General features: G+C 46.5%; 1 protein-coding gene across 1 annotated transcript; it reads right to left on the bottom strand.

Annotated features, from left to right (window-relative positions):
* Positions 1-4,787: 4,787 nt before the first annotated feature.
* LOC108536989 (putative BPIFA4P protein) lies at positions 4,788-21,581 on the bottom strand. Its single transcript, XM_017884095.1, has 9 exons — positions 21,545-21,581; positions 16,933-17,046; positions 15,783-15,930; positions 13,602-13,706; positions 12,551-12,700; positions 10,033-10,114; positions 9,325-9,388; positions 7,395-7,474; positions 4,788-5,144 (listed from the first exon to the last, which is right to left on the bottom strand). Exons 2-8 carry the CDS (start codon positions 17,030-17,032, stop codon positions 7,434-7,436), a joined length of 690 nt encoding a protein of 229 aa, XP_017739584.1. The 5' UTR covers positions 17,033-17,046; positions 21,545-21,581; the 3' UTR covers positions 4,788-5,144; positions 7,395-7,433.
* Positions 21,582-22,219: the final 638 nt, after the last annotated feature.

Raw genomic sequence — 22,219 nt, 5'->3', positions numbered from 1 at the left:
AGAGGAAGGCCTTGTTGCTTGGAGACACTCACCAGAGCCTATTGTTGGGTCATCCAACAGGAGTCCTCTCCCAGACTCTGGCACAGGCTGGGTGTTGGTGACTCTTTAGTGAACCAATGAATGAATACATTTGAGTAAGGATGGCTAACCCCAGGCTCTCCAATTGGGCTAGGACTTTCTTAAGGGCAAGACCAACCTCTTCAATCTCTACCATGACACTTGCTTGTCAGAAACTGAGTGCTAATGAATGTTTGTTGAGTGACCAAACAACTGAATTGATAAGTGGAGATGGCGAATCTCTGAATCTCCTCCAAGTTATGAGTTTCTTGAGGGCAGGGTATGAGTCTAATTAATCCTCATATCTACAGTGCCTCCTGTGTTTGCCGCATGGTAAGTACTGGTGAATGTTTGTTAATGCTACAAATGAATGAATGACTGGATGGATGGATCTTATCTGTCTGGATAAGATTTACAGTCTTGAAGCCAAAGCAGCAGGTTGACCTTGGAGCCCTGGGATTGGGATTCAGAGAGAATTCAGTTTAAGTCCCCTGTCCTCACTCTCAGGAAATGGTGCCAAGTCCATCTAGTTGCTCCAGTCCCAGCCCGTGGAGTTGCCCTTTCTTCCCCTTTTCCTATCTCCCACAACCCATCTGTCAGGAGATTCTGCTGACACTTCCAGAACATGACCACATCTCACAACTACTCCTCAGCCACCATCAGCTTGGTCTGAATTATTGCCAGTGGGTCCTGGCTGGTTTCCCAGCATTTAACTGTGCCCGCCTACAATCTCTTCCACACAGCAGCCTGGACAGTCATTTTAAGACGTAAGATAGGCCGGGTGTGGTGGCTCATGCCTATAATCCCAGCACTTTGGGAGGCCGAAGCGGGCATATCAGGAGGTCAGGAGTTCAAGACCAGCCTGGCCAACATGGTGAAACCCCGTCTCTACTAAAAATACAAAAATTAGCCGGGTGTGGTGGTACACGTCTGTAGTCCCAGCTACCTGGGAGGCTGAGACAGGAGAACTGCTTGAACCTGGGAGGCGGAGGTTGCAGTGAGCCAAGATCACACCACACTGCACTCTGCACTCTAGCCTGGCAACAGAGCAAGACTCCATCCAAAAAAAAAAAAAAAGATGTAAGGTAGACCATGCCACTCCTCTGCTCAAAACCCTCCAGCATTTCCTACTGCACACAGAGCAAAAGCCACATTCCACACAACACCTCCCAGGCCCAGGAGGGTCCCTGCATCCTCTTGGACCGCACTGCCTGCAGCTCTCCCTTGCCCACTATACTGCAGCAGCACAGGTCTCGGGGGTCTGGGCCCCACCATGCCATTGCTGTGAGCTCTGAGACAAAGGCATTTGTCACTGTCCCTGTGCTGTTTCCCCATACTGCGGGGGACGTAGAGGGCCTCATGTGGATGAGGGATGGGAACGTCCTTTGCAAATTTCACAGAAGCCTTGGGGCTATTCTTGGGCAATTTACTGTGGTGTTGTAAGAGACCGTACTGAGAAAGCCTTGGTTCAGGGTGTTGGCTTTCCCTATTTGAGGTCCTTTCTCAGAGTTCATGCTTCCCTTGGGGATGTTTGTAGAATATCACTTACTTCAAAATGTATTTTTCTAGCCTTCCTGGTCTTATGTAAGTGGTTGGAATTTTTTTTTTTTTTTTTGTCAAGAAAACAGAAGAGTGGGCACTGTCGGGAGGAACAAATCTGTTGTCCTTGGCTCTTTGGACATCTTAACACGGGGCAGGGGCTGTTGGTCCCTCCTCATCACAGGCTGTGGTTCTCAGGGCCACAGAGCCTAATGAAAGGACAGCGTGGAGGGTATAGATTTTCAGAGCTTGATGCATGACAAGAGAGAGCGGATTTGGAGGGATGAGAAGACCCTGCTCAGGGGCTGGGTACTGGATTTGAAGCCAACTCAGTGCAGGATCACATGCAGTCCAGAGCATGTGCTCTGGGGTCACGCAGACCAGGGTTCAACTCCTGACTCTGTCTCTTGGCAAACTCAGTTCCCAGGTCTGTAAAAGGATCACAGGGCAGACCTCAGAGCTATAGTGAGGATTAAAGCGAATCATGTTTGGGCCAGTGCTCCCAAACCATGTTATTGTGATGATCCTCCTCCTTGTCCTTACTCCTCTGAGTCTTCCTCACCTGTAAACCAGGGAAGCTGATGGAGTCAGTGACACGGAGCATGAGAGTCCCGAGATGGTTCCTGGGACATGTGTGCAATGAATGCGGGAGTCACCTCTATCAAGTACTTTCATGAATGAAATGCAACTGCAGAAGGCAGGCAGGAATGATAGAGAGGCTGAGATGGCAGTGACGATGTGATGGTCCTGGAGTGAGCTTGAGCGTGGTTGTTCAGATGGTGGACTTTGCTGTCATTCATTCAATGAATAAAACCACTAAAATCATTGAGCACTGAGTGCCAGGAGCCGTGGGCTCTGGGGATCCCACAGAGAGTGGTCAGGCAGGGCCCTTGTCCTCATGGAGCTCACATACCAGTGGGGAGACACACAGTCTTCAATTATCCCTGCAACTGAGCATAGGATTATGAAGTATGGCCCAGCGGTGAAGGAGGTGGGAGGTACTGTGGGAGGGCACAGTGAGGGGATACCTGGTCAATGGGGGAAAAGGGATGTCAGAGAAAAGACCTCCCTGAGGAGGTGGAGTTTCAGCTGACATTCAAGGGAAAAAGCCCAAGTTGGCTGGGCACCCCACGCTGGTGCTCTCAGGGAGGATGGTGGTGGAGTGAGGACTGCTCCTTAATGAGCAACTACCTGGAGGTTGGTGGAGCTGGTGTTTCTCCGTTGGGACCCGTTCCCTGTGCTAAGCCTGCTCTGTGGTCTATCTTATGCCGTCCTCATGCCACAAAGGTGAGGAGACAGAGACCCAGAGAAACCCAGCGGCTGCCTAAGCTCCCAGCCAGGAAGAGGCTGAGCTGGCATTCCAGCGGGCTCTCTTGCCTTCCCCAGCACTGCCTCAGATACTGTTTTCCTTAGACCCTGGAGCTGTGGAACATCACTGAGCCTCACGCATTAGCAGCCTCTTTCCGTATTCCAAATAGCTTTCCCTAAAACAAGCTTCTTTACCTTCTTGGGGGACATTTTGAAAATGCACTGGAAGTTTTGGTTTGTCTTTTAGAAAAAAAAATGCACCAAGCTAAAAAATGTTGCACACAGTACCAGGATTGCCATGGACCTCTTAAGGCATGCTCATGGGTTCAATGGTAAAACACTTGCTCTCCTGGGAAATTGGCTTTCAAGGAGTTTGACTTTGAAAAAAATTCATTTATCCATCCACCTAACCATTGTTTACTGCGGGCCAACTGTGTGCCTGGCACTGTGCTTGACTCTAGGGAATAACAGTCACCTTGTTCACCAGCAGCTTATCATCTGGCGAGGGAATCAGAACAAGGTGAAATAAACAAGAAACCAAATAACCGGCCGGGCGCGGTGGCTCAAGCCTGTAATCCCAGCACTTTGGGAGGCTGAGACGGCGGATCGCGAGGTCAGGAGATCGAGACTATCCTGGCTAACCCGGTGAAACCCCGTCTCTACTAAAAAATACAAAAAAACTAGCCGGGCGAGGTGGCGGGCGCCTGTAGTCCCAGCTACTGGGGAGGCTGAGGCAGGAGAATGGTGTTAACCTGGGAGACGGAGCTTGCAGTGAGCCAAGATCCGGCCACTGCACTCCAGCCTGGGCGACAGAGCAAGACTCCGTCTCAAAAAAAAAAAAAAAAAAAAAAAAAATCAAATAACCATAAATTATATTAAGGGGAAAAAGCTTAGTGTGAGATTGGAAATAGCAAGGAGGCCACATTAGACCGGGGCTAGGGAAGGTCTCAGGTGACATTCGAGCAGAGACCAGGAGGAGAGGAGGTGATGGAGCCAGCCTTGAGTATCAAAATGTGGAAGGGGAGCCAGGCAGAGGGAACCACGATGGCAAAGGCCCTCAGGTGGGAAAGGGCTCAGCAGGTTGGAGGAAGAAAGGAAGACAGTAGTGGCTGGATCTACGGGGTGAGAAGTCTGTACCCATGTGCCCAGGGAGAGGGCCTGTCTCCCATCCCTGGCTGCAGGAAGAAGCTGTCCAGTGGGACAAGGAGGCAGGAACCTCCCCTGGCAGAATTCTGGGCCAAGCAGGCTTATGCACACCTGTGATCTCCAACGGCCAATTGGGGTGTCCACTTCCTCTCCTTGGGGCCCTAAGGGAATTCCAGGTCCCTAGCAAAAGGCAGAGGTCCCCAAACTCCAGGGAACAGCAGAAGGCAGAAGCATTAAATGCATATTTCTGAATCTGATTTAGAAGGGGCTGGCGGAGGTGCTGGGAGCTGCCTTTGGAATGAACACCCTAGAGAGATGATGCAGGGGGTTCAGTCCATACTTTGAGAATTACTCTTCTAAGGAATGGAATTCATTATTCATCTAGTCATTCGTTCATTCCACTCTTTATGTATGTAATATATACATAAAGAATGGAACATATATATACACACATATATAACAGTTTTTGCAGAGGCACAGAAATGTTAAGTAAAATCCCCAAATCTACCCAGCTGGGGAGGGGTGGGGCTCGGATGGGAACCAGGTAGCCAGGCCTGCAGGAGGGAGCTCAGAGGAGCTGCTGCTCATTCCCCACCAACTGCTCCATCCCACACCCCATTCTGCTGCTCAACATGATCCTCAGCCCTGCTTTCCCCAGCCACAGGCATTGCAAGGAGAGGCAGGAAGAATAGTAAGGGTAGACCCATCTTGAACCCTGACTCTGGAGTCACTTGTCTAAGGACAAATCAACCCACGTATCCTCCCCTGCTTTCCAGACTTTCGTTATCATGGCCAGACCCACCACTGTCTCTGGCTACGTTGCCCCCATCCACATGGCGCTGTGTAAGGTGGACAATTTGCAGTTCAGAATTGCTAAAAATTTATTGTGGGAAGATTACAGGGAATCAGCACAGAGGTTCTGGTGAGGATTTACAGGGAAATAACCTCCATACCCAGAGAAGCAGGGGATCTTTGGGTCCAGGGTGGGTCATGCAGTTCCAGGCATCAGCTGAATAATCAACACCATCTACGCAGGTGGTGTCCTGGAGTGTGGAGAACATTCCAGGGAGAAGACTAGGATGCAGAAGCTGATTCTGTGTGAAATAATCCAGGTATTAGTAAATTTCACACCCTTTTTTCCGGTCAGAACTGACAGCCTTTCCCACTTCCTGCCCTCTCCCTCCGTGCTGGTATGACTGCTGTCCGTGGTGCTGAAGTCTATTCCTGTAGGGACACCCATCCACTGCCTCTCTCTGGATAACGTTTTCTCATTGTTTCCCTGGACTTCCTTTCATCAATTAAGGTGGCTCTTCCTCGTCACCTTGGCCTACTTCACAGCACAATAATACAAAATATCACCAGGTGCCCTAGTTAATCAAAAGACATATTTCTTACTTTTAATATTGGCAACTCAGTCACATGTATAAAACACTTTATAGGCTAAACCAAATACGTCTGTGAGCTGAATATAATATGGGGGGGTCACAGATTTGGGACTTCTGTGCTAAGTGACTGCCTAGATATATTGGCAGGAGCACCTGAGATGCCCTAGACCTTTCAACGTTTTGCAACTGCCAGCCAATTAACTTAGAGAGAGCTGCACTGTCCAATAGGGTAGCCACTAGTCACGCATGGATATCAGCATTTGAAATGCAGCTAGTCCACACTGAAATATGCTGTAGGTATAAAATACACATCAGATCAAAGACTTACCGCAAAAATAACATGTAAAATATTTTATTACTTTTATATTCATTCCATGTTAAAATGATAATATTTTGGATATAAACCAGTAAGTTTAATATAATCTGTAAATATAAACCAGTAAGTTTAATATAATCTGTTTCTTTTTCCTTTCAAAGATGGCTTTGCTAGAAAATTCAAAATTACATGTGTGTCTCCTGTTATATTTCCATTGGATAACAATGGTTTAGAGTATGACATAACTAAGCTAATTAACTCAAGGATATAGATTCCATTATGGTGTTGGCCACTTAATTTTTTATGTCCCCATCATGGACTGTACCTTATTACAACTCGATTCATCACATGTGACCTTGTTCTCACAAAGCATGTGTACAGCACAGCTTATTACATGCTTATCCTTCCTCCTCAGAGGAGGATACCTCTATCCCCCGTGACTCTTACGAGCAGTCACCCAGAGCTTCTCCCCATTGCCCAGAGCATCAGACCCTTTCCTGCTTCTGTGTACTTGCACATGCTGTATCCTCTGCTTATAATGTCTTTTCCCACCAAAAGAGTCTTTATCATTTTTCAATACCCAGTTTAAATCTTGCCTCTTCTGCAAAGACTCCTGGAAGTCTCCTGGCAAGGCTACTGGGTCTTGCCTGTCTACTTCCATAGAACCTTAACTGATCACCTCAGTGCACAAGAAATTGCCTATTTATTTGTTTTATCTCTTGCTAGGCTGGGGGATCTTGAGATCAGGGGCCATGTGTGATTCATTTTTGTAATCCTGGAACTTAGGATAAAACAGGGAATAAGATGAAGTCCCTGATTTCATGAGTTGTACATTATTTTGGGAGGGGTAGAGAAAAGATACAGATAATACAGTAGGAAGTAAGATAATAATGACTGTTATGAGGAAAAATAAAACAGGGAAGAGAGTGGTGGATGTGCCATTTTTGAGAGACTTGAGATAGTGACACCTGAGCAGAGTGTATTCAGCACAGAATTGTTGCAAATACATACATGATAAATGAATGAATAATGACATCTCCTTTTATAGAAACTCCCTTCCTTTTATCTGCCAGATATCACTCTTGTAAAGATGTCTCCTAAAACTGAGCTCCCTGCACACTCCAGCCCATGTCAACCTCCTTTCTTTACTTCAAAAAGGCAAGTTCCTTCATTCCTGCTTCAGGGACTTTGCACGTGTTCATCCTCTTGCTTGTGATACTTTTCTCCTGGGTCTTGGCACAACTCCTACTGCCTGATCATTCAGGGCTCAGCCGAAATATCTGTTCCCCAAAGAGCCTCTGTCTGACTATATTAATTTGATGCCTCTCTCTGTCCCCACCTCAGTTACTTTTGTCCACATCCTCCTGCTTTGTTTTCTTCTGAATACCCACCATCCTCTGGAATTTAGTTGACTAAATTTTATTTCTTTGTTCGCTGTTAGTATTCCCAACTAGGATACAAGCTTCAGGAAATCAGATTCCTTGTCCATCTCCTTCACTGCTGTATTCCTAACATGTAGAATAGTGTCTAGCATATAGTAGAGGCTTAACTACAATTTAATAAATGAATGAGTAACACACTTATAATGACCCTAAAGGCCAAAGGTCATCACTAAGGAATGGAAATATGCTCTGGTTTCTCACCGGATTGGTACACAAGTAGCTCCTTCACTTTGGGGACATTTAGATGGTGACTTGGTACTTTTCCTGCAGCAGGACCAGATCTAGAATGCAAAACAGATACCTCAGACAGTGGGGGTGGGGGAGGATCAGAGAGACCAGGGAGGTTTCCCCGTTGGAGCAGCACTGGGAGCAGAATGGGGAGGGGGAATGAGCCCAAGGTGTGGAGACAGAAGTCTGAGGCTGGAAGCTCTGATTTGCTGCTGGCTGTCTTGAATGATTTCGTGGACAGTTCTGGATACTGCATGGATACTGCATGGATAACCATGCAGTATAGTGACTACCAGTGTGAGCTCTGTAGCTGGAGGATGTGGGTTCACTCTGGCTCTGACACTTTCTTCCATGGAAATATGGGCAAACATTTTGATCTTCCTTTGTTTCTGTTTCCTTATCTTTAAAATGCAGATAGTGATAATACCTAGTTCATGGAGTCGTGTGGACTGATCAAGTTAACATATGTAAAGTCCACAAAGAGCCTGGCACATAGTAAAGCACCTAATATGCATTTAGATTTAATTGTTATTATTTTTTGCCAAGCAATCTTGGATAAATTGCTTAAAGTTCTTGGATCTTGGTTTCCTATCTGTAGATCAGGAACAACCACTTCCTTCCAAGCTAATCACTTAAGAGCTCCTACATTGGAATGAGACAGTGGAGAAAGGTGCCATTACTGCAGCTGGAGTCTCACTTCATCTGGTCATCTCTCTGAAGCGATGGCCCAATAGCAGAGTGAAGGTGTTGGTTGAGCTGTCCCATTCATTTGCATGGGCCTGGGATCACAAGCTTTGGGAATTTTTACGCTCATCCAGATTAGTTGCCTCAAGCTTCCTACCTCATAAGTAGTGAGTTCTGGCCGGGCGTGGTGGCTCACACCTGTAATCCCAGCACTTTGGGAGGCCAAGGTGGGTGGATCACTTGAGGTCAGGAGTTAAAGACCAGCCTGGCCAATACAGTGAAACTCTGTCTCTACTAAAGATACAAAAATTAGCCAGGTGTGGTGATGCATGCCTGTAATCCCAGCTATTTGGGAGGCCAAGGCAGAAGAATTACTTGAACTCTGGAGGCAGAGGTTGCAGTGAGCTGAGATTGCACCACTGCACTCCAGCCTGGGGAACAGAGTGAAACTCCATTTCAAAAAGCAAAAAAAAAAAAAAAAAAAAAAAAAAAGTAAATGAAGTTTCACCAGTCAATGAAGGTATAAAGCATAGGTCAGAAAATTGCTTGCTGGGAGAGCCACTCGAGAGAACTTTAGAAACTCCGGCATCTAGCACTTGGCAGGAATAGTGAATATTCAGTGAATGAAGGCATATACCTTTCAATTCAGCTTTTTTTTTTTTTTTTCGGGTGGGGAGGTTTGGAGTCCTGATGGGGGCCTGAGCTGCTGGGATTCAATCTTGCATTTTTTGCTTTGAATTCTAGCAGATATGAAAACTCTGGATGCTTGAGGTAGAGGCATCTGAAAGGAGGCAGTCTTTGTCTCGGCTGAAACCAGACCAATTTCCTGCCCGTCAATCAACATCATAAAAGTTTAGAGGAGAATAAAGGGAGAGTTGGGCAGATTTTCTCCCCTGGAGAAGCCTTCATTCATATCTTAGCTGCTCTAGGCTGAGGACAAGAATAGAATTGAAACAAGCATGTCCTTAGCTAAAGATGCACATTCAATTGCTAGTGCAGGCACAGTGCTTCATGTTGGCACACTGGGCCCCCTCAGTAAATGTCAGCTGAGTTTATTAAGGTTGTGATTATTAGGGACCATTCTACTTCAGCAGGAAAGAGATTTTTGGTCTAGGAGAAGTGCCAGGGTGAGGTAAGGGGAAATGAGATACACAGGGTGACAGAGGGGTCTCAGACTTCTTCTAGAGTGTTCCTGTCCCTTCCCACCTCCAGCACTTACTAATCAATTCTTTAACCACATGCTGCTCCAGGTTGTAGAGCCATTTATTAATCACGGGACACACCTGAAAGACAAGGAAATAGGCAAAAGTCAGGAGGAGGGCTCCATTAATAAAGCCTAAATAGGAGTGAGCAAGGCAAGTTCTCCTAAGCCAACCCATTCTGGGGACAACCAAGTAGATGGGTTTTGGGGACAGGCTGCCCTAGGGTCACAAGCCAGCTCAGGCTGCCCTAGGGTCACAAGCCAACTCAGCCACTTGGCAGCTATATGGCTTGAGTAAGTCATTGGCCCTGCCTGGGACTGTTTCTTAAATCTGGAAAATGAAGGTGATATTGTCACCTGGAGTATGAGATTGTTTGGAGGATGAGATAAGAAAATTTGGATACTTAGCATAGTGTTTGAGTGCTTAGTGAATGTTAATTTTGTGATTACTTATCCCCATTTTATGGATAAGGAAACTGAGTTTTGGAGAGAATTATCAACTCCCTTCTGGTCACACGGATGCTGATTTTGACCTGAAGAATTAAAGAATGTCTGTTAAATTATTCACCGGTGACCGATTGCAGAATGGGAGCTTAATAGATGCTACTCCATCTCTCCCTAGCTCTCCTTCCTGGAAGATTTCCTCCCACTTCATCAAGAAGATCCAATCCCTCGTTATCTGAGTCTCAGCTCAAAAACGGAAGTAATCTGGGTTTGCATACTTACCTTTTGTCCCAGATCATGGGCTACTATGTTTTTCAGGTTTCTCTCTATGTTTGCCACAATAAATTTTGCTGCTGGGGCGAGTCTAAATGAAGAGGCAGAAAATACGCAGAACAGATTAACTTCTCTCGGATTCCTTTCTCCACATCACTTCTTTGCTCAATGACCGTGAACTTCTTCACCCAGCCATGTCCTACTGCTCCAGTCCACACTCTAGGGCTCCTTAAAATTAATCGTCCAATTTAAGTCACCTTTCCCTTATCATTGTTACCCACCATTATCTTCTCTGTGACTATTTTGCATCTCCCTCTGGAGATGCCTTCTTCAAATTCTTGTTAGGCTCAGCCAACTGGTTTCCTTCAGAAAGCTCTTCCTGACCATCCTGGCTAATTCTGAGTTCTCTCTTTCCTTCTCACTTTCTCATTTCTCTGATTACCTGATGCTACAGTGGAACTTATCTCTTCTGCCGGAGGGCCAGTGCTTTCATGGAAGGAACAGTATAACATCGTTCTTTAATTGGGAGACAGGAGAAAGAAGCAGGAAATAGCATAAAGGTGTCCTTGTGTTCTGTGTTCCTGACTCAGTCTCTAATCCTTAACATGTGAGGATAAATCTGTCCTATTCTCAGGCAAAGGGTTTATGTCTTTATTTTTTAAAGAGTGTGCATAGAAATCAGCTATGATCTACTGCTTCCAAACTTAGGTCTCAGATTCCTCACAAAGGAGGGCCATGTTTTCTTTAGTACATCACGGGAGAGAGAGGTATTTGCAGAGTTTTCAGAATGGGAGATGGGCTGTGAATCTGGCCTGGTTCTCATTTATGTCTGAGCATGTCAGGAGGACAGGACCAGGTGTGCAGAAAGCATTCCACACCCAGAGCTTTCCTAAAACAGTGAGCAACTGAGATGAATCAAAACAGAGAATTCGTGAAAGAGGAAAACAAGATAGAAAATGGACTGGTGATGACCACTGGATTCAGCTAAATGTAGATATCAGCCTTAATTTAAACACACAAACAAATAAACAAACTTTTAAAAGGGCTAGGTGTGGTGGCTCATGCCTGTAATCCCAGCACTTTGAGAGGCTGAGGCAGGTAGATCACTTGGGTGCCAGAGTTTGAGACCAGCCTGGGAGACATGGTGAAACTCTGTCTCTACAAAAAACATGAAAATTAGCCAGGCATGTTGGCCTGCACCTGTAATCTCAGCTACTCAGGAGGCCTAGATGGGAGGATCGCCTGAGCTGGGGAGGTGGAGCTTGCAGTGAGCCAAGATTATACCATCATTGCACTTAAGCCTGGGCAACTGAGTGAGACCCCATTTCAAAAAAATATTTAAAAGGAAGACTTTTGAAAAAGGATTACAAATTTAGAAGTAAACACTAAAACTCTAGTTAACAAAAGGACAAAATCTCTGAAGACAGTTTCTTTGAAGAGGAAATATCAGAGACTAAGAAATGATGAAATCTTTTTCTACTGGTAGTCAAAGTAATGAAAATAATAGCATTTGTGGGATTTTCCTCCTAGTGAAAAGAAGATCTTGTCTTAACGTAGCTCAGAATAATCATATTCAGCACTTTTCCCAGCACCAAGCAGGCTGAAATAAATGAGTAAGAATGAGAGCCATCTATAGCAGATGCTTGGGGAAGGTATATATGTATAAAAGAATAAATGTTGTGAAAAAGAGAATAATTGGGATTTATTGTATATGGGACAAAATTGCCCAATATCAGCTAGAGACATGCCACTTGGTTCAGTTCCATTGGTAAGGTATTTGGTGAGCGGTTTGGCAGTGCTTAAAACTTAGAAGTTGTAGAACTGTGTATACTTTTGGAATAATCTTAAAAATCTACAATAAGAAAATAATTCTATTTTTGGAAAATTTTCCTATATCAAAATGTTCTGGGTTATTTATGATAGCAAAATGTTTGTCTTTTTAATTAATTTAATGTTTTCGAGACAGGGTCTTGCTTGTTGCCCCAGCTGGAGTGCAGTGGCATGCTTGTGACTTGCTGCCACCTCAACCTCCTGGGCTCAAGTGATCCTCCCACCTCAGCCTCCCTAGTAGCTGGGACTATAGGCACCTACCACCACACGTGGCTAATTTATATATTTTTTGTATAGACAGGGTTTTGCTATGTTGCCCAGGCTGGTCTTGAACTCCTGGGCTCAAGCTGTCCACCTGCCTTGGCCTCCCAAAGTGCTGAGATTACAGGCATGAGCCACCTCACTAGGCCCAAAAAGTTTAGAAATAACCTATCAACAAATGGCCAAGCAATCCTTTTTTTTTTTTTTTCTCAGTCCTATTTGGTAAGTCTCTTTTCATGTCAATAGAATTATTACTTTTGTAAAAAACAAAATTTTAAAGGCACAGAAAGTCCTATTTATTATACACACATCACCATACACACAAAAGCCTAATTTTGTAGGGTATTGTTTTTCTGGTGACATCTTTCAGGTGAAACCTCACTGGGAATATCATCATAACCAGCTGGACACAGAGAAAGACAGATGGAGAACTCACTGGGCTCCAGTTTGGATCCAGATAGCCTCAGGCAAGAGCTTGCAGTTCCCAAAGGCAAGTTCGTATCTGCCACCTACATTCTTCTCCAAACGAATCTGGACTTTTATATCTGACTGCATATTAGCTGTGAAGGGCTTCAAGGTCAGTAGCCTGTGGGAGGGAAGAGGTAAGGCAGGTGGGAGAGAAGCTCAGAGCTCACTACATCCCCATTTGTTTCTAGAACTAGGTTCCCCATGTTGCCACAGAATCTTCAAAACCACCCTGTTAAGGTCATTTTCTCATTTTTCAAGAGGCCATTCAGTCCTGGAGAATGGGAATGGCTTTCTCCAAGTCATGCATCCAGCCAGTGGCTAAGTCAGAGGGTTCTGCACTCAGGGAATCTAATACTTGCTATCTCTGGCTCTGGGGACAGTTAGGAAGGAAAATATTGATCCTAAGTATGGCATCTTATCAAAACTAGGAAGCTGCATCTGACCTTGGAAAGTCCTTTTCTAGAGGTCTCAGAATCCATTGCCTTGATGACCAGGCTTGAAATGGCAATGAATGAAGTAGACCGGCAGTTAGTTTCACAGGGAGAGGTAGAGGCTGTGGTGAACTGGAGAATGCCTGGCCTCTGCAGATGCACCATGCAAACCAGACAAAATTTATCAGTGGGCCAGATGCATCTCCTGGGGTGATCTCTAGGCAATAGTGTCACAGAATTGGGGTCCAGAGGTGATTCTGTGTTCTTGTTTTCAGTTACATTCAATCAGAACTAAGCGGACTCACGAAGTCCAAATAAATGAAGGTGGGGCTGTCTGGAAGAGGTAGGGGGAGGAAATCTGCTCAACCCTTCTGCTTTCCCCAGAGGGGCCCCAAGCTTGGAGCACTCAAGTATTCTGCAGGCCTCTCATTCTACACATGGGGTGACTCAGGCCCAGAGAGGGTGGATGTTTTGCTCTAACCACACAGCGAGTCTGTTGCTGAGTCCTTTGGTTAGGGCTCCTGCCCACAACCCCCGACTCCTGTGCAAAAGCCGATGGAACCTGCGAGACTCATAGCTGTGACTTACTGCACGATCAACTCAGATATGAATGGTACTCGTACAGTGGCCTCCTTTCTTTGAGGGGTGCTCTCAATGGAGACTTGGAGGAGTTGAGGATTTTTCACCTGTATCCTGGGTGAAGAAACAGCACAACACAGGGAGGCTGTGGCTCCTGCTGCAGGTGGACCTCACTTTGTGCAATGGCAGGTCCCTTGCAGAGAAGAAGTTGAATATAGGCAAAGATGGTTACTCATTCATTAACCAGGTAGTTTATTGCAAAGCTACTATGTGTTATAAGCACTGGAAATATATCTCCGAGCAAAAAGAAGCTCTTATCTTAATGCATCTCAGAATAATCATGTTCAGCACTTTGCCCAGCACCAAGCAGGCTGGAATCAATGAGTGAATAAGACTGAAAGCCATATACAGCAGATGCTTGGAGCAGGTATGTATGTATAGGAGAATAAATCCAGTAAATAAATACATACAGAAAGTGATAGGCATGGTGAAAAAAAAGGCCCTACAGGATCAGGACAATGGAAGATAATATTGGGAAGAGTGGAATTTCAGACAGGGTAGTCAGGGAAGGTTTATCAAAGGAGTGGACGTTTGGGCAGAGTCACAAATGAAGTGAGAATGAGTCGTGCAGAGAGTCAGGAGAAGGAAAGGACAGGCTTAAGACAGAGCAAGGCTGGGTGCATGGCTCATGCCTGTAATCCCAGCACTTTGAGAGGCCAAGGCAGGAGATCAATTAAGTCTGAGAAGTCAAGGTTGCAGTGAGCCATGATTGTGCCACTGCACTCCAGCCTGGGTGACAGAGCAATACCTTGTCTCGAAAACAAAACAAAGGAAAACAAAAAATCAACCAACCAAACAAAAAATTAGCTGAGCATGGTGGCATGTGTCTGTGGTCCCAGCTACTCGGGAGGCTGAGGCAGGAGGGTGGCGTGAGCCCAGGAGGTTGAGGCCGCAGTGAGCTGTGGTAACACCACTCACTGAACTCCAGCCTGGGAGACAGAGCGAGACCCTATCTCAAAACAATAATAATAGTAAAAATAATAAAGAAGGCAGAGCAAGTGCAAAAGCCCTGAGGCTGAAATGTGGCTTGTGGCTTGTGTGTTTGAGGAACAGCAACAGGCTTTGTGTGGCTAGCAGGCAGAGAGTGAGGCGAGACTAGTAGAAGAGGTGAGCGAGGTAGCCAGGGCCAGATTGCGTGGAGCCTTGAGGACCAGTGGTAAGAACTTTGGACTTGGTTTTGAGGGTGAAGATAAGACATTGGAGGGTTTGGACAAGGGAGTTACAGGGTTGGCTCTGCTTCTTAGAAAAATTTTTCTGGATACTGGCAGAACAGAATGGAGGAGATGAGGGCTGGTGGGTAGAAGCAGGAGAATCCGTGGCTGTAAGTCAAGCGGGGAGATAATGGTGGCTCAGATCACCAGAGGTGGGAAAAAAAAGTGGTAAGATACCTGGCTGTGATTTGAAGGCAGAAGTGACAGGGAGGATTTGGCAACAGGCTGGAAGCAGGTGCAAGGGAGACAGAGGAGCCAAGGGAGGACATCATGATTTTTGGCCAGAGCAACTGGACGGATGGAGTTGTCATTAGGTAAGATGGGCTGGGCAGTGAGAGGCACAGGTTGGGGCAGGGATGAAGGTGGGAGTCAGCAGTTGAGTTTTGGACATGTTGAGTTTAAGAAGCTTGTGAGACAAGGGACCCAGGTCTTTTATACTCTGGTGGCCAGTCTAACCCTAAAGCCCAGCATCATCTAGTATTAGGATTATCACATTCTTGCTGTTGTTTATTACCTGTGATTGGATGCGTACTGAGGAGAGGAAGATGTGCAAGCATTTTACACATATTATTCCACTTAATGTTCACAACAATCCCATGGGGGTAGATGCTATTATTCCCCACTGAACAGGGCAGATGTTGAGGCTCAGAGAAAGGGGGAGATTGGTGATGCTGTCACAGCTGGTGAGCAGCCATCCTCTTCCCAGACAAGGGGACTGGATCCCTGTGTCTTTAGCCCGTCCCCTAGCCTCCTGCAGTGGGAGTTTCTCCCAACCAGGGGATCTCAGGCCATCAGAGTTGGAAAGGCTCTTTGTAAGGGAAGGGCCTCTGCGAGGTCAGGAAATGTGGGGAGAGCTCTAACTATCCAACAAACCAGGACAGCCTGGACTGGGGGTGGTTGGTGATCAGAGACCACTCACCTAACAGTGTCGATCTCATTGGTGAGTGGAGGCCCCAAGATGTTCAGGAGGCCTGATACACCGTCGAAGGCACTACTCAATGATTTCTGGAGGCCGATTGTCTGCAGGCTGGGAAGAAAGTCTGCCCTGAGGAGTCCTTGAGTCAAATCTGTAAAGAATGTCCCACCCCCAAATCCATGTAGACATTTAGATGCCAAAGATCCTCAGATATAACCCTGACTTCTGAGCATGTCCCCTATGTGGCTCTGACTTGTCGATCAGCTATTTCTGGCTTGCTGGGCTCTGGGCCAACTTCCAGACATAATCATCCAGCAAATATTCACAGGGGCCTACTATGCACCTGGGCCATGCACCCAGTCTGTTCACCACCCTGGGCACCACCCTGATGGAGCTGGCATTCTTACGGGGCTGAGGAGAGACAGATGAAAAAGTGGAGGATAAAGGGACAGGCAGGATTCAGGTGCAAACAAGTGCTGTGAAGGGGTTGGTTTCAAAGTATTTAGCAACGAGCTCAACAGGGGCACTGGCCATAACTCTGGACCCAGGTCCTGGGGTCCCTGGGCTGTGCCAGGTGTTAACTGCATAGTTGTTTAGTTCATGGGGAAGCTAGAGTTCTGGGGGTGAAGCTGGGATGGTTGGGGCAATAGGGAGCACCTGGAAAGTCTGTAAGCAGGAAGTATTTCCCAAATAGTATAACCCAAAATTTCAATATTTTAACCATGATGACCATGCCGCTGAATATCAGTCCATCCTATGACGAAAAATAAAAGGCAGGGTGAGGGATTCATTTATGCAGGAGGTCAAGGAAGGGCTTTCTGCAAATGTGGCATTTGAGCAGAGACCTGAAGGAAGGGAGGCAGCCATGTTGACAGGTAGGGGAAGAATGTTCCAGGCAGAGGGAACAGCAGGTACAAAGGCTGGGACAGGGACCAGTCCATGCAGAGCTGGTTCCTTTGATGGTGGGTCTTGATAGATAAAGCACAGCAAGGAGACAGGAAAGAGGGGGCTCTCGGAAAACGAGGATTAAACGATGTTGCAGTCAGGACAGCGAACAATTAATAGTGTTAATTTTGTCCCAGGCACTTTGCTAATGAGAACTTCACTGGCATTGGCTCAGGGTTCTGCATGATCCAGAGCAGGACAGTCTCACCATTAAGGAGCTGGGAAGAAACTCCAGCCAGGACCTCCTGTGCAGTGGATGAGGCAAGCAGCCCACAGAGGAGGACGAAGAGGCCGGAGACATTCAGCATCTTGGGTTAGGTCCCTGTGGAGGATCAGGGCAAAGAGGTCATTTGCAAGGACACTTTCTGAGAGAGTCTTCCCAGAGCTTAGGTCTGACGTGGCCACAGAACTCATGTGGACCCATTCACCTATGTCCATTTTACAGATGGGTCGACTGAGGCTCAGAGAGGGACCTGCTTTTCCTCAGAGTTTAGAGCAAGAAACGGAGGGTCCAAGGGATGAACTCACTTGCCCAAGGCCACACAACTTGTATTTATGCCCAAAAGCTGGACATACGGTTTTTCCTGCAGGGACACTGCCTTCCCCAGCAGGGCTGCTCACGGCTGCTACAAGAGGCTGCATAATGTTAGAGTTATGACAATGGTCTCTGAAGTCCCCCACCTGTTAGCAGCTGTGGGATTGTGGGATTTAGCGCAAGTTGCTTCACCACACGATGTTATGCAGGACACACTCTCCTCATTTTACAGTGAAATGGTGGTGGTGATATGCCCTGGCTTCAGACAGACATACCCGGGATGGAATCCCAGCTCTGCCACCTACCTGCTGGATACCTGAGGCTTTCCTCATCTGGAAATTGCAGAGGATACAAACGCATACCTTCCTCTTGCCCTTGTTATAAGCACTTAGCTCAGCACCTTGCACATTGTAAGTGCTTCACAAATGGTCACCACTGTGCCGATGCGTCATTATGATCATGATTTTCACTTGACATTTTCAAGGGCTGACCTCCCTGAGCTGGTGGGAGAGAGTAGGCTCCGCAGCACGGACAAGAAGGGCCCAGGCTGAGGGACCAGGGCTGGAGTATGTGGACACTACAGGCCCATCTACTGTGCCCGTTTAAACGGTGCATTCCCTGGACTGGGAGTGGCCCTTGGGACCTTGACACACACTCCACCCCTCCCGGAAAGGAGGTGCATGCAGGTGTTCGTGTGGCTTCCTGGGACTTCAACCAAATGCCAGTGCAAATGGCCCCACTGGGACCTGAGACTAACAGGTAGAGGCTGATAGGGGACAATTCTCTCCTTAGACCCTTGACAGATTCCAAGGAGACTCTCAGCCCAGTCCCTGGTCACTTTTCTCATGTAAATTCATAACCCATTTGGTTTAGCATTTTATTTTATTTTATTTATTTATTTTGAGACAGAGTCTCACTCTGTTGCCCAGGCTGAAGTGCAGTGTCGTGTGATCTCGGCTCACTGCAACCTCTACCTCTTGGGATCAAGCAGTTCTCCTGCCTCAGCTTCCCAAGTAGCTGGGATCACAGGCACCCACCACCACGCCCAGCTAATTTTTTCATATTTTTTAGTAGAGACAGGGTTTCACCATGTTGGCCAGGCTGGTTTCGAACTCCTGACCTTAGATGATCCATCCGACCTGGCCTCCCAAAGTGCTAGGATTACAGGCGTGAACCACCTCATGGTTTAACATTTTAATTTGGGTGATCTGTTTTAGGCAAGTAGAAAATTAGAAAATAAAGATATGTACAAAGACAGAAAAGTAGATAAAAATAAGTTCACAGAGATAACTTCTGTTGTGTCTTTTTTTGGCAGTTTTTCTTTCCATAGGTATGCATTCACGTAACATGATGAGAAACAAGGATTGGCCTGTCATGCTTCTACAGAAGCATTTATTCAAGTAGCAGCACGTCAGGACTGTCTACCTCCTCGTCTGCAGAATTTTCTAAGGTATGTATTGACCGATGTTCATGGAATGTCTCCTCTTTTGGGCAATTTTCATGTTTTTACCCCAGATGGCACCGGCAGGAACATCCTTAGGTGTTTTTCTGCATTTCCCTGCCACATTATAACCCGTGAAGCATTTTCCAGAAATAACCAACCCTGAAGTTCTTTGTGTGTGTGTGTGTGTGTGTGTGTGTGTGTGCGCGCGCGCGCGTGTGTGGTGTTTTGTTTTGTTTTTGAGATGGAGTTTCGCTCTGTCACCAAGGCTGGAGTGCAGTGGCGCAATCTCAGCTCACTGCAACCTCTGTGCCAGCCATCACAGCCGGCTAATTTTTTTTTTTTTTTTAATTTTAGTGGAGACGGGGTTTCACCGTGTTGCCCAGACTGGTCGTGAACTCCTGAGCTCAGGTAATCTGTCCCCGTCAGCCTCCCAAAGTACTGGGATTACAAGCATCAGCCACCACGCCTGGCCTGTTTTTATAAATATGGAAGCATTCTCTGTGTTCATCCTTCTCACCCTATCCCTGAACCACACTGAGGGTTCACAGTCCTTGTGAAATCTACACTCAAGTTCCATCTGCAGAGTTCTGGTTTTGATCACGACAGAGTATCTTGCATCAGACTAACCCTCCCAACTAGAGTCAACTATAAGAGATGGAAATCTATAAAAACAAAGGAGGACATCCATGAGCAACTACACGGGCACAAGTTGAAATGCTGTGATTCTTGAGAAAGAGGCATCATTCAAGGTGGGCTCCATATTCACCCCAGCTTTTGCTTGAGGTCATTTTCCAACATATCAACCAGAGTCCAAGCAAAAAGAGTCTTACAGGGATGAGGAGACAAAAATTGGAATTTGGGGCCACCAAAGTAGCTGGGACTTGAGGGGCAAAATCCCAAAGAGGAAGGTCTCCAGGGAAGGAGCCTTGAAATCTCAACTTTTAAGCTGCGCCCTTGCAGGGTAGGACTCTCAGGCTTGAGGCAGAAAACAGCAGCGGAAAGTTAAAAAGCTGAACAGAGACATCAGCACCTCCACTGTGTGATGCTGGGGAAGGAAGCGCTGGTTGGAGGTGGGCCCCTTTGATGGGAGGGACCTTGGTACACATCTTAAGCTCTCAGTGAAGACACAAAAGACTATGCTCTAGGAGAAAGGGCCAAACCCTAGAAATAGTCTCCCTCTAAAAGTAAGAACAAGACCAAAATGGTTCTATCTAATAAAACACAAAGCTAAGCCAAGGCAAGGTCATGATCCATTTCTGCTCTATCTTTCTGCCATCTTCGTTTCTTGAAAAAAGATAATGTCATTTCACCATCATGTTCAGCATCCAATAAAAATTTACAAGGCATGCATGCTTAAAAAATGACCAAGGGACTAAAGGCCAAGAAATTAAAATATACAATATAATAAATCCACAGGCAAGTCAAATATTCCAATACTGAGCAGACAGCAGGGCAAGAAACCAACAGAGGATGAGGAGGCCCGAGACCTTCAGCGTCTTGGGGCAGTACCCGTGGGATACCAGGTAAGTAGAGTCAGCTTCAGGGTCACTCTGAGAAGTTCTCTATGGAGCTAAAAGAGATTGGGGGGAGCAAAGGAGTCATTTGGACTCATTCCTACCCACCCAACACCCATTTTTTTTTGTTTTGAGATGGAATCTTGCTCCGTCACCCAGGCTGGAGTCAGTGGCATGATCTCAGCTCACTGCAACGGCCACCTCCCAGGTTCAAGCGATTCTCCTGCCTCAACCTCTCGAGTAGCTGAGACTACAGGCATGCGCCATCATGCCTGGCTAATTTTTGTATTTTTAGAAGACATGGGTTTCACCATATTGGCCAGCCTGATCTCGAACTCCTGACCTCATGATCCTCCCACCTCAGCCTCCCAAAGTTCTGGGATTACAGGCATGAGCCACTGCACCCAGCCCAATACCCATTTTACAGATGGGACACAGAGGCTCGGATCAGGGTTAAGTTTTCCTAAGGCCGGCTGTAGTTAGTGGCTAGCACCTGGCTCTCCTGCCTGTTAGTTTTTTATACTTTAATCTGCATCTCACTCAAAAAGGTTACTAGGAGAATTCAGCAAGCATTTTGAAAATTGTTTAGCCTAGTGCCACTAAATAGAAGTTAATTTTGAATTTGCAAATTAAAGTTCCTCTTTATCCCTCCCTGATTCTGACAGTAAGTACCCTTGGAAGACTCACAGACAGTCCGAAGGAGGGGAGGGTGGCCGGGAAGCATCTTTCCTGCTGGGTGCTGGAGGAGTGCCCTGATTCCTTACAACATCCCAATCCTATGAGACAGTTATTGACATGCCTCCTTTAAAGAGCAGGAAATGGAAGCTTGGAGAGCTGAGGGCACATGCCCATTCTTCCCTCTTTATTTATAGAATCCTTTTATTTTTGAGGGAAGAAATGTGCTTAACAAAGAAATTATCTTTCCCAACCTTCTTTGCAACCAGGGATGGTCCATGAGATATAAATGGAAATTGTAGGTCGGGGCTTCTTAAAACATTCTCTAGAGTGACTGACCCAGCTGCAAAGCGCATGCTTTTGTTTTCCTCTCCTGCCTTTTCCTGATTACATGTAAGACATGATGACTGAAGCCCAGCAGTTATCTTACTAGAAGGAAGATGAAAGCCACATGCTAGGGGTAGCCAAGGAAGGAGATGGCAGGCTCTGCCAGCCTAACCCTGGGCTTCTCATCATGACTGAAGCCATGATTTTTCATATTCTGTGCTAGAACCAAACACAATTTGTAACTGGTAACATGTATCAAAAGCTTTAGTCTGGTTCAGCATCTGATGAAAAGGCAGGTTGGAGAGTGCCATTGCCTTGTGCTTACCTGGATTTCTCTGGTGTACTGTCGAGACACTCTGGCCTCTGTAGGTTGATTCTCGATGACTCTGTAGGGGAGCAGACTGTATAAATGGCAAGCGATCCCATGGCTGGGGGAGACGTGGCACTGGGTGATGGACAGCTAGGAAGCTGATGGAAAGCCCTTGATTTTACCACGTCTATCCAATACCTCCAAAGCAAACATGCCTGCCTGGAAGGCCCGGGAAAATGTCAACAACATATTTGAATCTGTACATCACGAATGCCATCAAATGGAGAGGTGCAGAGAGTATGGAGAGCACCGAGAGGGGCTGCAAGCGGGAAGACGGTGTGCAGGAGTCACATTCACATCCCTGCCCTGCTCTGAGCTGCTTTTCTCATCTGTACAATAAGCGAGATGGGTCTGGTGACTCTGAGAAAGGAAGCGGCTCGGTCTTCTATGAGTGGGGAGGCAGAGGATTTCCTAGCTTCAGTCTACTGGTCTGTGGTCCCAGACCCTTGAGCTCCAGCATGGCGCTGCCCATTTCTTGCTGTTTGATGCTGGACAGCTCCCAAGCCCTCTCCGGATCTCCGCCTCTCCACCTATAAAAATAACAGCTCACATTGACAGGCAATTTTCACAAAGGCATCCTTATCATGCAAGAACTAATTCACCTGATTTTACAGATAAGGAAACTAAGAC

The sequence above is a fragment of the Rhinopithecus bieti genome, unplaced genomic scaffold (genome assembly GCF_001698545.2).
Source record: "Rhinopithecus bieti isolate Rb0 unplaced genomic scaffold, ASM169854v2 scaffold_14455, whole genome shotgun sequence".
In the NCBI taxonomy this organism is placed as follows: domain Eukaryota; kingdom Metazoa; phylum Chordata; class Mammalia; order Primates; family Cercopithecidae; genus Rhinopithecus; species Rhinopithecus bieti.
The sequence above is the reverse complement of the archived record's forward strand: the minus strand, read 5'-3'. Positions and strand labels throughout refer to the sequence as shown.